General features: G+C 40.3%; 1 protein-coding gene across 1 annotated transcript in view; it reads left to right on the top strand.

The window, feature by feature from the left end:
* The window catches only part of LOC139747661 (uncharacterized), a 540,258-nt gene that overhangs the window by 124,070 nt on the left and 393,508 nt on the right, over positions 1-22,680 (top strand). The window contains exon 4 of the mRNA XM_071660227.1: positions 10,775-10,848. Coding sequence (XP_071516328.1) covers positions 10,775-10,848 — 74 coding nt within the window. The remainder of the gene's footprint in view (positions 1-10,774; positions 10,849-22,680) is intronic.

Raw genomic sequence — 22,680 nt, forward strand, 5'->3', positions numbered from 1 at the left:
AATCCTATTATATGAATCTTTAATCAGAAGTTCTAAACTTGCATATCGTATCACTGAAACTGACAACCAACACTACATAATCAATATCTCCGAAGAAATTCCAATGAACTAAATCAGAATTGTTTGTATATATATATATATATATATATATATATATATATATATATATATATATGTATATATATATATATATATATATATATATATATATATATATATATATATATATATATATATATATGTGTGTGTGTGTGTGTGTGTGTGTGTTTTATTTATTTACAGGTCTTTATAGAACCAGATGGTTAGAAGGTAGACTTCTCAACCTTCATGCAGTATTTACCTGTTGCATGATGGTGTTTAGAGGAGGATATACGTCGTCTGGGGAGGCTGGGAGAGTGCAGGGGGAGAGGTTCCTCAGAACATAAGTGAGAGGGAAGTGTGGATGTAAGGAGGAAGACTTTTCCTTTTTTATGTTTCTTTCTATTATTGGAGAAGGGGGAAGAGGAGGGAAATAGACCCCCAGCGTAAGGGCGAAATGAGCGTAGTGTTGGGAGGAATATTTGAAGCGCTGGGAAAGATAAATCCCAGCGTCGGGGAGGAATTACTGTCGGGTTGGGGAGGAATGACCACATCAGTGCGTTCTTATTTTCTTCTTGATCCATCAACATAGTCGTGCGACCACTTCAAGGCTTTGCACAGATCCTACGCTACTCGTTTTGAATCCATTTGATTCCCGCCTTCGCAATTTAAACCCTTTTGACTGAGACATTGGAGATGCCCTCCTCAATCTACATCTCTATATCACAGTTTGGATTCTTCATTTACACTCTTGATATTCACACCTTTCACATTTGTTCTGTGTTTACGCTCCTCAGTTCAAGTCTCAACAATTTACACATGAGTCTTACAGCCTTTGATTTACTAACTTTCAATCTCTGTTCCCTTGACCTCACACCCTCGTAACCCACAGGTCTTGATGTTATACCTGGCTCCTCCTGGCATGTACAAACATCGGCCATCAAGATATCAAAACTTCGGCGATGTTAGATGAAAGATGTTGTCGCTTCTCACTAAAGATAAACTGATGAATGAAGCGTTGAGTTTAATCCTTCAGAGACTCTTTGCTGAACACTTTATGGTTCTGATTCTTCACTAACTGTAGAGAAAGTTCCACATACATACATACCATTTCAAAAAGAAAAGATCTTACAAATAATTTCCTTTGGAATACATTAAAATGACTGTGTGGATGAGACTTTAGTTTGGACTCCTTCTTGGTTCACTTTGCCGGAGAGCATTAATATGATTATCCTGGAACACACAGACTCGGATCTCTTATAATTAACATGATTTATAGAATTAGAAGCCCCGTGTTGGCCGTCTTGTATTCATACACGCGTTGCTCGGCAGTAATATGTGATAGAGAATAAAAGTTTAAACAGGTTTGCGGTGATGGCTAAGATGGGGAATATTAAGATGTTTGGGAAGATTTTGTTTTGTGTTAATGTACATATTACTTACTTTCTTGTCTCTCTTTCTAACATTTTGTCTCTATGTATAACTCTCTCTCTCTCTCTCTCTCTCTCTCTCTCTCTCTCTCTCTCTCTCTCTCTCTCTCTTCCTCCTTCTCTCTCTATTTGTCTGTCTCTCATATAACGAGCAATTCGGCTAGCAATTGCATCTCCCTGCACTTGCATCTCATTATCATTAGGAGTGAAGCCAGCTTGGCCCTTTAATTTTCCAGAGGTAATTTTGCATTCAACGTATGTCATTACGAGAGCACAATATCAGGTAATTAACTCTCTATATGACGCGTGCCGGCTAGAGCAGTCTACGCCATTCACCCACCCAAATTAATTTGAATGGTGTGATGATGATAATGATGATGATGGTTCCAGGTGATGATATTGATGGCTTTTTGTGATGTTTTCAAAGACTCATGCATGACTGTTTTCTTGACTTATTCTTCTTCTCATTGGTTTGGTGTTTTTTCTTTTTTCTTAGTTATTATATAGAGTCTTAGTATGATTACAAGGCTTTCTATATAGTCTCTCTCTCTCTCTCTCTCTCTCTCTCTCTCTCTCTCTCTCTCTCTCTCTCTCTCTCTCTCTCTCTCTCTCTCTTTCTCTCTCTCTCTCTCTCTCTCTCTCTCTCTCTCTCTCTCTCTCTCTCTCTCTCTCTCTCTCTCTCTCTCTCTCTCTCTCATTCTCCCTGGCCCCCCCAGGATCTTCCTAGCTCTTTCTGATTCTGCCTGGCTCCTAATGGCTCCCCCTGGCTCCCATAAACTCCCCTGGCTCTCCCAAACTTCTCATGACTCTTTCGTGTTTCTCTTGGTTGTTACTGGCTCTCACTAACAGTCCCTGGCTCTGCCTGGTTCTCTCTGGCTCCCGCTGGCTCCTCCTAACTCTTTCTGGCTCCCCCTCACTCTCTCTAACTCTCCCTGGCTCCCCCTAACTCCCCCTGGCTCTCCCTGGCTCCCCCTAACTCCCCCTGGTTCTCCCTGGCTCCCTCTAACTCCCCCTGGCTCCCCCTGGCTCCCCCTGGCACTCAGCCTGCCTGTCACCCTCGCTGCCTCTCTCACTCCGACTCTTCACTCCCCTACCCCACGCTCTCTCTTTCTCTCTCTCACTCACTCTCTCTCGTTCTCTCTCACTCTCTCTTTCCTCTCTGATTCTCCCCTCCACTCGCATCCACCCTCCCCCTCGCCCTCTGATTCTCACTCCCTCTCTGTACTATTAAAAAATATCCTGGAGCAAATTGAAAATAATGAAAGGAAAAATGTACAAAAATATTTCAAAAACCCGTTTGAAACACTGGCCATTTCTGCGTTGGCTTTCGCCCCTTCCCCCTCGCTTTCCCCCTTCCCTCTCCCTCCCCTCCCCCCCATCCCCCCTCGCCTGCCTGCCTGCCTGCCTGCATGTGTAGTCCGCTAGGTTCCCCCTCTCTGCCTGATGCCATGTAGGGAATATATGTTGGGTCTCTCTCTCTCTTTCTCTTTCGCCCAACACTCAAATTTTATCCCCAAAAATCCATAATATGGAACTCTTTTTTTACACACACAAACACACACACATACATACATATACATGTATATATATATATATATATATATATATATATATATATATATATATATATATATATATATTTATATGTGTGTGTGTGTGTGTACTTTACCAATATGTATATATTAATGGATTGGCCCTTTGTTTTGAGTATTTATTCTTTGGCAAAGTTTAATGGCAAAGAAAGGGTTTTAGAAGTAAATTGGGAATGGGAATATTTGGCAGTGTTGCCTTAATACAGGGACTTTTACCACGCACTGCATTTTGTGCACGCAATTTTTCGCTTTTGTATGGGAGGGAGGCTGCTGAACGACTATTGTGTCAGAGAGAGAGAGAGAGAGAGAGAGAGAGAGAGAGAGAGAGAGAGAGAAAGAGAGAGCACATGCTAAAATCTTTCGCGTCTTGTGCCATGCGTATTGCTGCATGCACGCGTCATGAGCGTTGCCGCATGCTCGCGTCACGTACGTGGCCCTATGCACACGTAATGGGCACTGTCATATGCACGGGTCATGTTCATAACCTCAAGCACGTTATCACATGCACACGTCATGCGTGTAGCTCCATGTACGTGTCATTTACGTAACCCTCCTTGCACACGTCATGTGCATTACCTAATGCGCGGATCATGAACGTAGCGCCATGCCGGCGTCATGCACTCAGTGAAGTGTATATGTTTGGGACGTGTTGACGTGAGGAACATTTTACACTTCGTCTTTAGTGACGCAGTTCGTGGTGGTCCCCTGTGACGTGGTGGGTGTGTCCCTGTGTGATGGTTGATATGGTCTTCTGTTACGTGGTTGGTGATGGTCTCCTGTGACGTGGATGATGTTGGTCCCCTGTGACGTGGTTTATAATGGCCTCTTTTGACTTGGTCAGCGGCAGTCGTGTGTGACGTGGTTGGAGGTGTTCCCCTTTAATGTGGTTGAAAATGATCCTCTGTGAGGTGGTTGGTTATTATCTGTGAGGTGGTTGCTGATTGACCCCTGCAACGTGATTGGTTGTAATTGTCTGTGACATGTCTGTTGACAGCCCCTTGTGACGTGGTTCATTTTTGGTCCCTTTTACTGTGGCTGGTAATAGTCGTTCTTGACGTGGCTCTTGGTGATCGTCTGTGACGTGGTTCGTGGTGAATCACAGTTTCGTTTGAGTTATCAAAGATAGCGACGCAGGCCTCCATGTGATATGGTCTTCCAGTATTGAGGGACACAGGCCTTCACACAGAATGTGGTCCTTATTTACTACTTACTATTTACTATTTACTTTACTGGTATGAAAATTTGCAACGTTGAAGGTGTAACTGATCAACTGGCAACGCTGGGTGAATGGCAAGTACACATGAAAAAGTAATTATTTGGAAAAGGTAGAGAGATTGTCTTTTTTTTCAAACACACAGGTTTTCATATGCACGGGAGAGAGGGAGAGAGAGAGAGAGAGAGAGAGAGAGAGAGAGAGAGAGAGAGAGAGAGAGAGAGAGAGAGAGAACACACTCTTACACACACACACACACACACACACACACACACACACACACACACACACTCATGTATGTAGGAACATGCGTGTCTTAGGAGCGTGAAGTATGCATATATGTATATATTATACCGAGAGGAAAGATAATGATGACAGATTATGCTGTAGGACAGTTGGGTCGCCTCTTGCTGCTCCCAGGTCGCTCTGACTCGGCCCTCGCACGCTGAGGGCCTCAGGGTCTGACACTGAGGGCCTCCAGGTCTGACACTGAGGGCCTCCAGGTCTGACACTGAGGGCCTCCAGGTCTGACACTGAAGACCTCCAGGTCTGACACTGAAGGGCCTCCAGGATCTGACAGTGAGGGCCTCAGTGTATGACATACTCTTTAAGGATCCTGAGCAATCTGATCTTTTCCTCCACTCCACTGACGCCCCAGCACGTCATCGTGAGTGTGGTCAGGGAAGTAACATCGTGTATCGTACCTGTAGCGGAAAACATCGTTGGTCAATTAGGGTGGTTAATTAGGCTGGTTCTTGAATGGCTACAAATGAATATCTCATGGTTGAATTGAGGAAACTGATGGAAGGAAACGTGTGTCTTGTGCTTTTATTATCCCTTAATGATGGTCACAAGTTACAAGATAATTTCTTGGTCATTCAGTATCTCGTTTCCAGCACAACTCAAGGAAAAGATTCAAACAAGTAGTTACGTAGCATTAATTATAAGGCTGTTCTAAGAAACAGGAAGACTGAAAAAGTTCATGAGAATCCATTATTCCACTTACCATCGTAGCTGGACTCTCAGGTTAACGAATAGAAAAAGATAATGAAGCAGTTTAGAGTGTTCCTCCTTTCATCATGTAGATAATCTCAAGTAACTCATTACGTTATATCTGGGGGACGAAGGGAGAGGAGTATGATGACCGTATCTACGTCCTTGATTATATACTGAACTTTAAACATTTCGGGCCGCATGTTACCTCGGTAGCCATAAGAATAATTAGATAAGGAAATATAACTCTTGAGCAAACATGTACATCGACATATTTGTAGATAAATATGTTTTACACACACACACACACACACACACACACACACAGGATGGTCACTGGACAACAATGTTCTTCAGACTATTTTGTGTAAACAAAAGCTTTGGTCGCTCTATAGCGTAAGAAGAATTTACGGTTCAAGAGGCCTTTTGCTTTAAGGTAAATAACCTCTTGATTAAGGTCGTGTCGTAAGTAGATCCCCCGAGGTGGCACCTCAGTTGGCCACAAGGTATATAAATCTGTAAAAATATGTAACACATTTGAATATATTATTTGTATAAAGGGATAAATGTTGTAGTCATATATAGGAGTAGCAGAGAGCCACGCTCTCCTTAGCTCACTAAATCATCTATAAACTGCTCTGATAACTTCAAAATCTACGCCAGAATCAATCGTTCACGGACCCTGACAACCAACTCAAAATACTGGACTTAATTACCGGAGTATAATGAATAGCAGATAGACAGTAGCCTTGTGACGAACGGAGCATTATAGCCCCACCTCGTTACCGTACTCCACTGCAAAATAGGTGGAAAAAAGTATGATGACAGAATAATGGGATTGAGCCGATCGCTGCGCTATGAACGAGCTAAACGGTACGGCTAGTGCTGCTGCCCGACTAGATCTAATTTCTAGATATTACCCGACGATTAGGATACTTACACGTGCGAATTAACGGCTGTAAGTGGCGTAATCCGGTTTTATCGGCGGACGGGAAAGTGATAAGCCCTACCTGATCCAACTTATGCCCAAGGGCTGGATGTGGTGTTGGAGTTTTATTCTCTCTCTCTCTCTCTCTCTCTCTCTCTCTCTCTCTCTCTCTCTCTCTCTCTCTCTCTCTCTCTCTCTCTCTCTCTCTCTCTCCTTACCCACTATTTATCTGCCTATCTACCTTTATCTCTTTGTCCATCTATCTGTCTATCTCTCCTACTTCATTATGATACATAATTTCAGGGATGCCAAGATTTTTCACTTCTTTATGAACACGATGACTGTTCGCGTCACGCCTCATCATCACCGAGATGAAGGCAAGATTTTACATTTGTTATGAGAAGATATTTTTCTCTGATAAGACGATGAAGTAGATTCTATACCTGGCCTACGTTAAGGTAAATGGAGTAATTCTAACATTGTGTTCAACAAAGTGGATAATCTCAGATTACGTCACATTTCGCTGCGATGAAGCAACAAGTGTTCTCATCATAGTTTTGTTTGGGAAACATTTTGGCATCGACCACCATCCTGTCCTGCTTAAGTAGCCAGGATTTTGTCCTTGTCAGATAATGATGTTTGAAGATTGATACTGAGATCTTGCTAGTACGAGTGTACAAACGTGTATGTTGAGCACTGTGTTTGTAACCTTGTCCATTACCTAGTGTGTTCCAGACCCTGTCCACTTCCCAGTGTGTTCCAAAACCAGATATTTGAAATAACACATTAAATTCTCTACTAATGGATAGATTGTTCCGCACTGAATTAACTAACAAGCAAAACCTCCCAAGCTTTTTCATGAATTTTATAAAAAGAAAAGATTTTTTTCATCTTTTTAATGAAACAAAAAAGTAAAAAAAGACGTGTGTGGCGTTATTAACTTAAAGGTTCTGCAGAACAGCAGAACTGTTCTCATCTCGATTGGTCTCAAGAACTCGACAGATTTATTATTGTTTACTCCTGTTTTCAAGGCATTAGTTGCTTACCAGTAATGACTTACCTACAGTGTACAGAGAGGAAGTTCTTCTACCAGAGTCCACATCTCTGGACCGATTCTGTTGTTGTACAACTTTTTAATCATCTCTGTGTTATCTGTATGCACGGTTTCATTACTGAGGGTATACCATTCGTATACTATTATAACTTATCGAGACTTTTTTTTTCATTTTGTTCCTTTCTCATGACTTTGCAGCTACGAAAGTTGAACTTTATTAACCATGTAACGGACCAACTTTGGAGTTTACCTAAGTCGCATTGTGAATTGATACAATTCTCCTCGCATTTTGCTTCCCCCATGACCTTATTATCATCCGGAAACATATTCAGGTATGAGGCCAGTCCTCTCGCAGATGATTTACATAAATCAAGAAGAGCAAAGGTCCCAGAGAAGATCCCTGCAGCTCGTCACTGGTGACTCCAGCTCAGGGTTAACTTAACACATGTCCTCAGTTCGTTTTTACTAAGGAAATTTTATCTTCGTTGTAAGAGTATCTCTCATATTCTTACCTGGAGACCTCGATTCTTTACTAGTCTAGTGAGAGTCAGCGTCAAATGCTTTCGGGCAGTCCAAAAACAGACAATCCCCCTCGCATTTTCTTTTGTCTCGACCAAGAACTCACTCTCTCATAAAAGTTAGTGAGGTTTGATAGGCTGACCCGCTGTCTCTATAATCATGTCTCTCACGTATGTTCACCTTCGCAAGAAGTCATACATCTAATTTCTAATTATCTTTTCCTGGATTTTACAAACCACATTCATCAGAGACTTGCCTGCGGTACTGTCCCGCTTCCCGGTCTCCCGTGTGTGTGTGTGTGTGTGTGTGTGTGTGTGTGTGTGTGTGTGTGTGTGTGTGTGTGTGATTCTCTTGTGCTGTGGATGTCGCTGAGGAAGAGCACCGTTTTATTGACCCACTTTCCGAAAAATAATATTATATGGTTATATTAGATTATAAATAATGTAGAATGCATATAAAATTAAGCAATTTATTCAGTTATCAACAAAACAGGTAAGGTCTTTTGTTATTGCCAGTGAAACAAAGCACTGACAATTAGAACATAAATCACTGCGCTAATATAAAGAACAAAAATTATAGGGAATGAAATTTATTAACCGAAAAACTCTACAGAAATTGGTGAACGAGATTCATACCGAACATGTAGAGATGGAGTGAATAATAAAGATGTATGATATTCATCGATATATCAAGAGTTCATATATATATATATATATATATATATATATATATATATATATATATATATATATATATATATATATATTTATTCATTTATATATTCGGCTTTCATGTGGACTTGTGTTTACTACTGGAGCCTCAAGCATGAAACAAGGGATTGATGTAGAAAGGATCTTTACGAAAAAGTTAGTTATGTAAGGAAGTATACTCCAGAGTGCTGAAGTATACTCCAGAGTGCTGAAGTATACTCCAGAGTGCTGAAGTATACTCCAGAGTGCTGAATCAGCTACATGCAGCAGATGAAGTATACTTATGTCTCTAGATTCATTCAGATGTAACTGACGATAGTGATAAATATTGAAGATTATCAATTGTAGACAATATGTTAGGAAAAGACCTGCGTGGCTCGTCACTCGGTGAAATATCGCTTCTAATTACATATAACAATCGTAATGAAGAATAATGAATGACATGACATCATTATGACTTACGTAAACACACAATTATAAATGATATGGCAAAAAAGTGGCTGGAGCAGCGTTGCAACATCCATCAGCGTAGAGAATGGGCGTCCGCCTTATACAGTGTTGCCAACACCTTGATCAAATGTAAATAAGGCGAGTGTAAGGCTTCTTAAGGCTGGCCTATATAATGTTGGCTCTGGCTAATGGGCTGGCCCCTATCCCTGGACTTCACCCCTTGCGTCCCCTGGCTACAGACGTCAAAACCCATTACCTGGAGGAATGGATGTAATACCCAGCTTCTACTGTAATGGAAAACAAGCTATGAATGCGTAATGACATGTACATAGATAAGAGATAAATATCTCACGTGTGCCATCGGCCGATGGTGCTAGCCACCTGGGAGTTCCATTACATGTAATAAATGTACTGATGTACTCCCCAAGGGTCCGCCCACGCCAACCCACGCCCACCGTCCGAGTATGGGCGGTGGTGGTGATGATGGAGGAGAGGGGCAGACACCAGTAGTGGTGGTGGTGGTGGTGGTGATGGTGTTGGTGATGGTGATGGAGAAGGACAAATTAGGTATGTTGGGTGATGGTCTTGGCGGACCTGTTTTTGTTGTCGATTTAATTTCTTTCATATTGTTTGTATTTGTTGTATTTGTTGTTTTCGTTACCTCTGAGTATGGAGACTACATGAGTGTAGGAGATTCTGTTGATGTGACTACAGTGTAGGAGAAACTGGGAAAAAGGGACCTCCTTATGGGACAAGTTGGAGATTAGTAGGTAGATGTTAGAGAAAAGTGGAGGAGCTTCTGTGGTAGGTGGGGATGTTGTGGCATGGAAACCCTGTCGTGGAGACGTTGATGACCGACGACTATGCTGGGGATGTTGGTGACCGGTTGCTATGTTGGAGATATTGGTGACTGGACTATGTTGGAGATGTTGGGTGCCTGGGGACTGGGATGTGAGACTGTAGTGGTGGGACTATACTGGAAATGTTTTTGAGTGGAAGCTGTGATGGAGTGAGGACTGTGTTGAAGATGAAAAGTTGAGACAGTGAGGAAGATAATTTTTTCTACATTTTTGATGAACTAAAATATGTTTAAAATCTGTTGGGGAGGAGTGGACGGTGTGCTGGAGACCAGATCTCAAAAACGTAATAACAGCGAATAGTCCAAGAAGAATATAAAGATGTATGACCCCTGGAGAGGATGGATGATGGGTCAGCCGTGTGGAGGTTTGTCTGGTTGATATGGCAGAATGGTTCAGCAGGAACTCGGGAAGTGTGTGTGTGCATGTGGTGGAGTACGTATTTAGCAAGAGTATGCGTGGTTGAATGAGTGTCTGGAGGAGTGTCTGGTTGAACAGGTTCATAGGACAGTGATGGGTTGAGTGGATAATTAGAACAGATGTTCTAACAGATGTAAAGTCAGTATGAGATGTACAATAAAACTAGAAGTATAAAGTAAGACTATGTATCAGTAACATCACCCAGTGCACTTAACACAAGATATACACTTCATGATCTGATCTTATCATAGACTTTTATATGTGTATAATGATTTCTCTTTTAGAACTCATGTAAAGTGAATATATATATATATATATATATATATATATATATATATATATATATATATATATATATATATATATATATGTGTGTGTGTGTGTGTCTGTCTGTCTGTATGCGTGTGATGGCACGTGACTGTGTGTTAGGTCATTTTCAAAATTCGTCACTTTCTCAATGTTATCATTAACCCGTTTGTTCCATACAGTGTCTTGACCTGACCTGACCTGACCTGACCTGTGTATTGCAGATGTAACGATGCTGTCCGCCATGGAGACAGCTGTCAAGTGCGACGTCGATCTCCCTCTCAACCTCAAGACTCATGTGAGTAACCCTAATGAGTAACCATAATGAGTAACCATCATGAGTAACCATCATGAGTAACCATCATGAGTAACCATGATGAATAACCATACTGAGTAACCATCATGAGTAACCATCATGAGTAACCATCATGAGTAACCATCATGAGTAACCATCATGAGTAACCATGATGAATAACCATACTGAGTAACCATCATGAGTAACCATCATGAGTAACCATCATGAGTAACCATAATGAATAACCATCATGAGTAACCATACTGAGTAACCATCATGAGTAACCATCATGAGTAACCATCATGAGTAACCATAATGAATAACCATCATGAGTAACCATCATGAGTAACCATCATGAGTAACCATACTGAGTAACCATCATGAGTAACCATCATGAGTAACCATCATGAGTAACCATCATGAGTAACCATAATGAGTAACCATCATGAGTAACCATAATGAGTAACCATCATGAGTAACTTGATCAATTAATCTGTTTGATGAGGGTAATCCTCTAAAGTATAAGTGGGTATGTTGAGTATTGTACATCATACTGAGCAAACCCCTGAAGTGTAAGTAAGGATGTTAAGTATTGCACAGCACAATTATCATATCCCAGATGTGCAAGTGAGTATGTTTAGTAGTGTAGATCGTGTTAAGTATTCTAGGAACTTTCTGTCGTTGTGTTTGGGCCATGTGATAAATTATCTTATCATAATTTACTTATTTGTCACAAACGAAACATATTTGGGTGGGGCGGAAAATTCTGAATTACTTGGATGGTGTTGGAAGAGTTAAATGTATGAAGATCGATATTCCCATACGTGAACATTATAAGACCATCCTTCCTAACAAGTCCCTGCAACGTATTCTTTCGTCAAGTAATATCATAGAATATACATTATTTGAATTGAGTTTTGAACTGATGAATTTATCGTTGGGTTCTGTATCCAGTTATATTAGTTACAACTTTAGCCCCAGAGTTACGTATCTATCTATCTTACTATAAGTAAAGAGGTACGTATCTATCTATCTTACTATAAGTAAAGAGTTACGTATCTATCTATCTTACTATAAGTAAAGAGGTACGTATCTATCTGTCTTACTATAAGTAAAGAGTTACGTATCTATCTATCTTATTATAAGTTAAGAATCACGTATCTGTCTATCGTATTATAAGTAAAGAGTTACGTATCTCTTTTTCTTAGTTATAAGTGTAGAATTATGTTTCCATTTGTCAGTTTCATCCATCTTTTTTTCTTTTATTAGTAGAATTTTATCATATATAATTTTGTATGTATTTATTGTTTTATTTATAATAGGGCATCATTATTAACTCCAAAGGCTTCCATTACATTAGTATCATGAACACTTCAACACTACTTTTTCTCACTTTATTACTTAACTGTAAAAGAAACTTTATTTGAGTTTAATGATATATATAAACACAAAGTTTTTCTAGTAATAGAATTTCGTGTATTTACTGATATATGAGCAGAGGGAGGTTGTAGACGACGAGGGGGGGGGATGTCATGGCTGATGGAATGAAATGAAGGTAAGGAAGGAGATGGGAGAAGAGAAAGGTAAGGGGAAGGATGGGAGAAGAGAAAGGTGAAGGGAGGGATAGGAGAAAAAAGTAAGGGAAGGTATTGGAGAAGAGAAAGGTAAGGGGAGGGATGGGAGAAGAGAAAGGTAAGGGGAGGTATGGGAGAAGAGAAAGGTAAGGGGAGGTATGGGAGAAGAGAAAGGTAAGGGGAGGGATGGGAGAAGAGAAAGGTAAGGGGAGGGATGGGAGAAGAGAAAGAGAAAAAGAATGACGAAATTCTTGAATGTGTTTCTTCGTCTATAATTGTAACACTGACCTTCTCTCGGGAACATTTGTTTTTCATTATTTCGTATCAACAAGTTTTTTCGTCTCTTCAAAGAGAATCTGAAAAAGAGGCTAATTTAGTTTTCAATTATCATGATAAGCAAATTATATGTAACTAGTATTTTGGAAATAAATAAATGAGTGTCACTCGATTGAAAATATAAATTATACGAAATTGTCGATTCGTAAACTAATGGAAAGTAGATTAGGTAATTTGAGCTGCAATAAAAGGAAAAAGAAACATGAAATGAAAAAAATTGTGTGTGTATATATATATATATATATATATATATATATATATATATATATATATATATATATATATATATATATATATATATATATATATATATATATATATATATATATATGTATGTATATATATATGTATATATATATATGATTATGCAAGAATGGATTAAGCTGTAGAGAAACACAGAATGTGTTACAGCTACTTCTTGCAGAGGACCATCAGTCACTTGGCTCAACACGAGCCCTCCAGGGTACGACATGGCAACATCGAACTGATGACGAGGACAGAACGCGGGACACAGCCGACGTACGGACACACACACACACTAATGACAAGATCGAGAGACGTGCGAGGGTCAGGGTTCAGGTGTGAACTATTAGTGGATTTGTTCAGATTATATTACAGACGATATTTACAATGGTGAACTCCTCGGATCTTAGTTAAGGCGAGCTTATATATGGATATGGGCGTGGTCGAGACAGGCGCTGGTAATTATGATGTTATATATGTGCCAACATGTTGTAGGGATGTGATATATGTAGTACATGGTAGGACATGGAAGGGCATGGTGCATGCAATGGTATGTAGAAGTATGGTCACATATGTAGCAGACTCAGACTTGCCGAAGATATGTTTAAAGTCACACATACAGCACAGGCCAGTTATAGACTCATGCATGTGGTTGGAACAAAGCAAAATGCGTATACAAGAACTGGGGGCATCATTTTTGACGTAGAGACTTGTAGAAGGGGAGTAGTATAGGCGTGGACATGCCGTGTGGACCTGGCCAGATTAGGACATACGGATACGTAACATGATCCATTATTTGCTTAGTCTTCTAACCTGGAAATGGTGCAGATCTTACAAAAGCGACGGAGGCATGATGCAGCCACATGCACACAAGGACACGAGGGACAAGACCAGAACACGCCATAGCTACATAACAAACACAACAACAACAAACATGGACGTGGCAACAAGGTAAACACACTATAAACATGGGAAAATCCTCATTTAAAAGATTGAACAAGGGGGAGAGGGCAAATATACCAGAATAAATTGGGGAATAGGTAGATAAACAAGGGCCGTAGGGTATATCCACAGAGAAGAGGAATGGACAGTGTAAATGTAGAGAGCAGGTATAGCGGGAGTCCAGAGTATGCTCAAATATAAGATATATCTTATTCAAAATGTAAACACATATAGAAAACAGAATCTTTTAACTGGAACGCAAAAACATATAACTGAAAGTAGAATTATAGTGATACATAGGAAAAAAGTTGGCTCATATAGATATATATATATATATATATATATATATATATATATATATATATATATATATATATATATATATATATATATATATATATGTGTGTGTATATATATATATATATATATATATATATATATATATATATATATATATATATATATGCATAAAACAATATACTAGATCACGCTCACCACTGTGACTTCTTGCAATATATATATACATATATATATATATATATATATATATGTATATATATATATTTGTGTGTGTGTGTGTGTGTGTGTGTGTGTGTGTGTGTTTGTGTGTGTGTTTTCACGAATCTTGTCTGCTTGAATGCACACCAGGAGAGAAGAGTTCATAATACCAGAAGCAGCTCAGCCTTGAGGGTCAGGAACCTTCACTTAGGTCTTGGGTGACACCATGACTGTCCACAGCTGTGTTACAGCTGATGATGAAGCTGGTGTTCACAGTGTACGAAGTGAACACATACATATTGTAACTTGTCAGTCGTATTTTCAGTCGGGCAGTTACCGGGACACAGCGCTTGTCAATATCCTTGACAAGACTATATCAAGCTGTCAAATGGCCTATAAAGATACAGGCCGCGAGGGGCTGTAGGATACATAATTTTGTACGCGCCCAGCAGACTCTAATATATGTCACCTCTCACCACTGACATAGATATAAAGGAACTGAATGTATAAAGACGGAATCGGTAACTATACAAACATGCAAACAATTATAAACCCAGGACATAAATACACAACACAGGAGTGTATACCCGACAAAGGAACAAGTGTCTGTGTTCGCAAAGACATATTTACCTGTGGGTGTAGATATACAAATAGAGAAGTTAGAAGAATATTCCACAGCTATGGAAATACATAGGGGAATTATATATATATATATATATATATATATATATATATATATATATATATATATATATATATATATATATATATATATGTGAGATGAAGATTAGTTAGCAAACATTCAGCAATATGTACACACACACACACACACACATTGGAAATACACAAAAAGAAACTGCGGAGCCAAGAGTCTGGGTGAACAGCTGACCTTCACAATAATCACCAACACAGAGTCAAGCGTCAGAGAAAGACATCATGGAAACATTTCTCCCTAGCTCTCTGGTCTTGATCTTTATCATTCCTAAATCCGGAAAGATAATCCTAGAGGTAGATAATTCTCGTTGAATGATGCACTGAATTCCCCAGAGATAAGGTTAACGTTAGAGCGAAAATAAGACGGAAAAGAAAAGGAAGTTTAAGAGGAAGGCTGGGTTGGCTGGAGGTAGGGAGACTGGAACACGGCGTCATTATGTTGGCCGCTGGGCCGCCCGCCGGACCTCGCCCGCTACACCGGCCAAATGATAGACGTCTTGTTTCCTATTTTCTCCGTTGGATTATTGTCTGCAGGATTATTGGGGCCGGGGTTGTGGTCGTCTGAGGGTTCAGACTGGTCTCTGGAGGAGAATGTTCCGCTTTATTCATAAACCATTGTGATACAACAGTCTATATTTTCATATGTGCACTATTGTGTATCTGTACATAAATCTATCTACATATATAGATAAATAAATGTATAGATATATGTACATGTATACAGACATTTATTCATACATATTTATCTATTCACATTCATTTTATCTATTTATTTGTTCATCAATCTATATATACATATAGATAGATAGATATGTACTGTTCGTGTGTGTCTTGTATGTTTGCGTTTAAGGGTGTGTATTTTTGTGTGCCTGTATATATCTTTGTACGTGTATTTGTGTTTATTTGCTCAATTACGGAACAGCTGCGACATGATTTTGAATTAATTCATGATGGATTATCAAAAATAACTTGTCTAAAGAAAAAATTATCAGAGAAAGCTAATTAACTATAAAATAATTATTTCACACTAATGAAGATTTATACTAAAAACTCAACTATTTGCATGAATTTTTCGTCACTACCTACCTATTCTGATTCTAACTTTATATCTTTAATTTTTCATCAATAGAGATTTTGTTGTTAGATAAATCTTAGTTTTAAACCCATTTAATCTTTTATTTCATAGCGTTTTAAGTTGGAATTTATCTCCTCCGATTTTTCATATGGAGATAATCCGGGAGTTTTTACCTGCGCTCAGAGTTTTTATTTTCCTTTATTTCTTCATTTATATATATATACATACACATATGTGGCTTCATCATGGCCGACGGAGAAATATTCTATCATTATTATCATTAGTATTATCATTATTATTAATAATAATATCATTATTACTATCATTATTATTATTATTATTTTATCATGATGATCGATGAACGTTAACCTAGTGTTGTAACCCTGGTGTTGTAACCCTGGTGTTGTAACCCTGGTGTTGTAACCCTGGTGTTGTAGCCCTGGTGTTGTAACCCTGGTGTTGTAACCCTGGTGTTGTAACCCTGGTGTTGTAACCCTGGTGTTGTAACCCTGGTGTTGTAACCCTGGTGTTGTAGCCCTGGTGTTGTAACCCTGGTGTTGTAACCCTGGTGTTGTAACCCTGGTGTTGTAGCCATGGTGTTGTAACCCTGGTGTTGTAACCCTGGTGTTGTAACCCTGGTGTTGTAGCCCTGGTGTTGTAACCCTGGTGTTGTAGCCATGGTGGTGTAGTCCCAGCATAGCCCTGTGATTGTCATCAGAAAAACAGTTGCTATTTTTTGTTTTTATTTTCAGTTGCGTTTGGTTTAGTGTGTCTGCATGTCACCCAATTAATGTCGTTCAGGGAGCAGTATGACCCCACCCCGCCATTCCCTCAACTGTCTTCCTCCTCCTTACGTTTTCTTCCCCAACACAAGAAGTAATGGTCATTCTCGTATGTCGTAATAAAGTAACAGCCTTGCAAAGAAAGATGGCAGCTGCCACGTCTGAACAACTAACAAACAAGTACCGAAATGTTACCCTAACCACAGTGACCCGTCTGGCTCGTGTGGCCAGCATGACCCACCACCACCTGACCACTTGTTGACCTGGTACATCACATGACTATACTTAAGATGTTAATTTACCCGAAATCGTCAACTTTGGTCCGTATTGTTTAGTCAGTGTCCAGAATATCTGGTTCACTCTCGTCTGGAAATCGTGAATGTATTATGGAAAATGAATTTAACAATTGTGATAGATTTTATGAATAATCAAATGCACTCTCGCCACCTTTAGATTGTTGACAAACTTGCCAGAGTAATTAACAGTCAACTCTGTGTGTGTGTGTGTGTGTGTGTGTGTTGTGTGTGTGAGAGAGAGAGAGAGAGAGAGAGAGAGAGAGAGAGAAAGAGAGATACAGAGCAAAGTACATGAAAATACATAGCAACTTACATGGTACAGTCTGCTGACGAAACTGATGTATTACCAGGCATTCGTTTCAAAGCAAATTAGACCAAATTCTTTGGATAAAGTCATAGCCACTCAGCGGGCAACGAACCGTTGGAACTAACGACCTATTCGAGCCACTAATAACTACCTCCAGATAGTTTACGGGAATGAGATTCGTGATTATGGAAATGAACAATCGTCAGACACCTGAGGCGTCTTAGTCAGGTCTGCAGCAGAGGATGTTAATCCCAGGGCCGACGAGAACAATAAACGAAAGAGGCAGAAAAAAAAGCGAAAAAAAACAATAGGTTTCACGTATAAGAGGCACGACATTTGACCTTATAGTTAAATATTCTTTGACGTTTCTGTATCTGGGTGTGCCAGGCGATATGTGGCTTTCATTGTCTTGTCATTTGGAGTGCGATGTGATTCGATAATATACACTGAACACCATTTGAAGTCAGACTCATTCGTCTATTTTCTGGCGGCGATGTATGATCAGCGATAACAATCGGTATTGCTGGGAGGATCAGCGACTCTGCTCAACAAATGTTATCTTAATAAGCTTCAAATTTAGTTGTAAAGGCCGGTTGATAATCACCTACGTATAATATGATATTGTAATTGAACTCGGACAAGCCAGCTCTTATTGCCGCTACAAAATGCTGAGCGAAGCGACAGAACTGAGATCATGAATTTGTTACGACAAACGGTGATACACGTGGGATTTCTGGCCAGGCTGGACTTTCCACGCTCTGTGGTATAAGGTGGAGAAGAGAGGGTGGAGCGGGTGGAGGGGAGAGAAAAGGAAAGAATGATTTCAGACAGGGGCAGCTGAGGGGAGAGACAGAGAAAGATCAGGACTATGAGAGAGATAGAAAGACAATAGGAAAAATAATGTGAGGAAGATGAGACGGAACAGTAAACAGATGAGGACAGCCAGACGGAGCAGGGAAAGAAGCGACGGAAGAGGAAGGAGAAGAGGAGCTACATGAAGATGTGGAGCGACACGGGCAACTGCTGCGCCAGACACCTGAAGCTCAGGTCTTGTAACGCGACGAACTTAATCTATACCATCACTGAGTTACGGTGAAGGTATCCCGTAACGCTTCCTTCACAGCGTTACAGTGATGGTGAGCCTGTGACGCCCACGACACCAGAAGGTAACGCTATCCTCGGTGTTACCACCTGAGTAGTGACGAGTGGCTGGTGATGAGCAAGACTGACCCACGTGACCGTCTCCTTCATTCGCGTCGCAAATCAATCAACTCGTCTATGTTTTCGTTGCGATGCGCGACGTTCCACTTGACGTATATCGCGCACCGTCCCAGTTAACGTTCGTCGCTTTTAGTTACCGCACGTCGTGCGTCGTTCACATCAACGCAACGTAATCAAAATCCAGAACATGATTTTTATTGGCTGAATGTGAATATTTATGGGATACGAATTTTTGTATTTATGTCGTTATCATGGAAGCCCGAGATGCAGGACGACCGACGAACGACCTCGTTAGAGGGTCGATCACGTGATCTTATGTAAACAAACGTTGTGTTAAAACGGCGCTGCTCTGCACGACGTGTCCAGGATGTACCGTCGGCTCAGGTTTTCTATTTTTTCCTAAAGTTTTCTTGGTTCATCCTCGGCGGAAATTTAAAGAATGAAGCAAAATTGAAAGACTGAAATAGTTTCTTTTCAAAGACTAATGTAAACAGAGGAAGTATGGCAGGTGAAATAGAAATATAGGGTTGTGATGGTTAGGTTAGGTACATCGCAAGTTACTTTATTGTTCCCTCGTGTAAGTTGAGAAAATTGATAACTTGTGACATTTAGATGACGTTCGCTCACTATACATCCAAATTGATATACCATCTTCACAATATGATTCCTATAAAAGTGTTTGCTTTAAGTTGATACGACATAGAGCTATAGATGAAAATGTTTATGTTTTAAAGTCATTTTTATAGGGTCATTTTGCACCGAGTCACAGTAACGTCACCGAGTTAGATAACTGAATATGTAAGAGAAAGATTTTGTGAAATTAGTCCTTTATGACACTGGCCAGTCAGGTGTTGCTTTACTCACCACAGACCATCACATCATCAAGACGACAACGATACAGCCAGTCATCCAGTCATCCCCAGATTTCCTCGACACAAAACAGCACATCAACTTACAGAACAAGACACAAACAACCACCCACTCGAGCTTCGATTTCCCCGCCACAAACCATCAGGTATACTAACAAAACAATGTAGAAACACGATCTGGTTAGTTCTATCTTCCCCCGCCACAAACCACCAGGTCCACTAACAAAATAAGACAAATAACGCTAAGGAGGAAGGATGGAGGGGGCCGGGTGGCACCATTGAGCCTCAGGCGCCAAATTAACCCGGCCGGAGTTCGTCAGGGTTACAATTAGGCCAGCGTCCACCAGCAGCAGTGTAGACCACACTATACGCGAGATAAACCACGGGAAGCTTGGTGTAGACTACGTACAGTGTAAACCCTACGACGACCAGTGTAAACCAATAGAGGTTCAGTATAAATCAAACGAGCGCAGTAAGCAGTGCAGACCACATGAAATTCCGTGCATACCCCTCCAAGTGAAAAGAAGACCTCGTGTAGCGCAGTGTAAACCACAAACATTGCATTGTAAAGCACGCAAAGCGCATACGCAGTGCAGACAACACAAAACACAGCATAGATCACACGAAGTGCAGTGCGTATTGCAAACGACAGAAGACACAGAACGTTGTCTGCAGCACGACTTCTATATGTAATACTGGTGATGGCTGGAGTGACTCAGAAAGTGTTTGTTCCTGTGTCTTTATGACCGTTTAGATCTGTAGTTAGAAAGTCATCCAATAAGTAGAAGGTTAGGAAGGTTATCTTCTACATAGTAAGCTGGAGATTAGTCTCGTGTGTGTTTCTCACGTCTGCTAAGTAAACACTTTTCTATTCAGAACTCCGATGAACTAATGCTGAATGAGAGGACTGGATTGAAGACATTTATATTGTTGGATGTTATATTCCTTTAAAGATCAACGTAAGCTTATAGATCTTTCCCAATTGTGTCTTCAGAACTTGTATTACTTAATTACTTCTTTTCTTTCATTCTTCTGTACATACACGTACGACGAGAGTTTAATGCGGTGACTGTTGTTGCGACATACTAATTTGATGAAGCCAGGTTGAATCCTGGATCAGGCAGTCGGCTCACAGCCAACCCCTGGGTGGCTGTTCATCCTCCCTTCTGGAGCTGGTCGATGAATGGGTACCTGGCGTAAGCTAGGGTGTGTGTGTGTGTGTGTGTGTGTGTGTGTGTGTGTGTGTGTGTGTGTGTATGTGTGTGTGTACATAAGGTGAAGACGGTTTATATACAGTTTTAAGATAGGGGCAACACAAGTGTGAAGCTTTCTACCCATGACTCACAAATATTGATTACACATATACACATTCCCTCCCGACCAATATTTGACTTCATTATTAAAAGCTGTTGTTGGGGCAGTATATATATTCTCAGCGGCCATACATCTAATGTCTTGGATTCGATCTTGAGCAGCCATTTTCTTAATGATTTGTCACTTACTTGACGTAAAGATTCGTCCGTCATGACACCTAAGGTATCATTACCCTAACTATCAGTTCGATAAATCATGAATTACAATGAATCATGTTATGATGCTGTGATCTTATATGATGACCAGTGCTTGCCATATTCATCTTACAGTGAATCCTGAATCACATGTGATATCTTCTTACGGTGAATCTTGTGATGAAGCGAACATTCCTTGTAGTATATGTCTTACGTGTCATACATGACAACATGACTCTTGCGTGTCATACTTGATACTTCACAGTGATACGTGCGTCTCACAAGCCCCATAACAGATGCTCGAGTATCGTAGAAGATCTTCCGTCTTAGTAAGTTGAGGTGGTACGCAATGTGGAATATCAACAAAGAAAAAAAGATCATAACTAGCGTTGGTTGCACGTCTCTCCCTCTGTCTGGCCCGCGCACTGCCCGGGGTGACCAAGTATTACTCTCCTCTCACTGTAACTGAGGAACTCACGCATGACGTCCGTCAGATAATATAGATATGGGTCATCCTGACCAGCATACCACAGGCTGTCCTTGTCCCGTCCTGAGGACTCCTCGATGCCGGGTCATATCTCCGTCTGCTGATAAGAGGCGTCATTTTGAAGTTCACTCATGTATACACTTGTCTCTCACTACATTTACAATACATGGAAGTCATATACCTGTGTCAGTCTACAGTTACGATAGTACTAAGAAGGAATATTGGTAAAGCAACATGGTTCATCCTCACTGTCAAAGTTGCTCAACTGTAAGTAATTGTTGGATCGTCTCAGGTTCAGTACAGGAGTCGTGACGTCTGGTACAGTGAAGCAAATCATGATGTATTAACAAGAACTTTACACCAACATCCGGTTGACAAGTCTGATACAAGTGTGGAAAATATTGTTCATATATCATCAAACAGACGACCCCGGAACACTCTATATATATATATATATATATATATATATATATATATATATATATGCATATATGTGTGTGTGTGTGTGTGTGTGTGTGTGCGCATGGTTGTCTAATAAAATTCTCTTAGCGGAGGCATCATGTGTACACGAAAACTATCACAGGGTAGAGAACTTACATGTATGTATATCAGGAAAGTCAACGTTTATATGAATTTCAGTGTGATTAATCAATCAGAGTAATACATTCTTTAACGGTCTTATTTGTGGGCCTCGGGCAGTTATGGCTCACAAGTTCTTCTCATTAATCCTTAGATAGATTGTAACTCTCGATGTCTGACAATTAAATGCTGAGTGATAATGAAGATGAAATGCGAACTATTAATTAAAGTCCGTCTGTCGACCGGTGAGAAGGTGGCAAGTGTTGTGTTAGAGGTCGTGTAGCAGAAGTTTGCCACGCTTACAACCGCCCATCATGACTGAACGTTAGGGCACGACGGTACGACCCTCGGGTGGTATAGCGTGACGTACACAAGGGTCGTCGTGCCGTCGTGCGATCGTCTTT

The sequence above is a fragment of the Panulirus ornatus genome, chromosome 69 (assembly GCF_036320965.1).
Source record: "Panulirus ornatus isolate Po-2019 chromosome 69, ASM3632096v1, whole genome shotgun sequence".
In the NCBI taxonomy this organism is placed as follows: domain Eukaryota; kingdom Metazoa; phylum Arthropoda; class Malacostraca; order Decapoda; family Palinuridae; genus Panulirus; species Panulirus ornatus.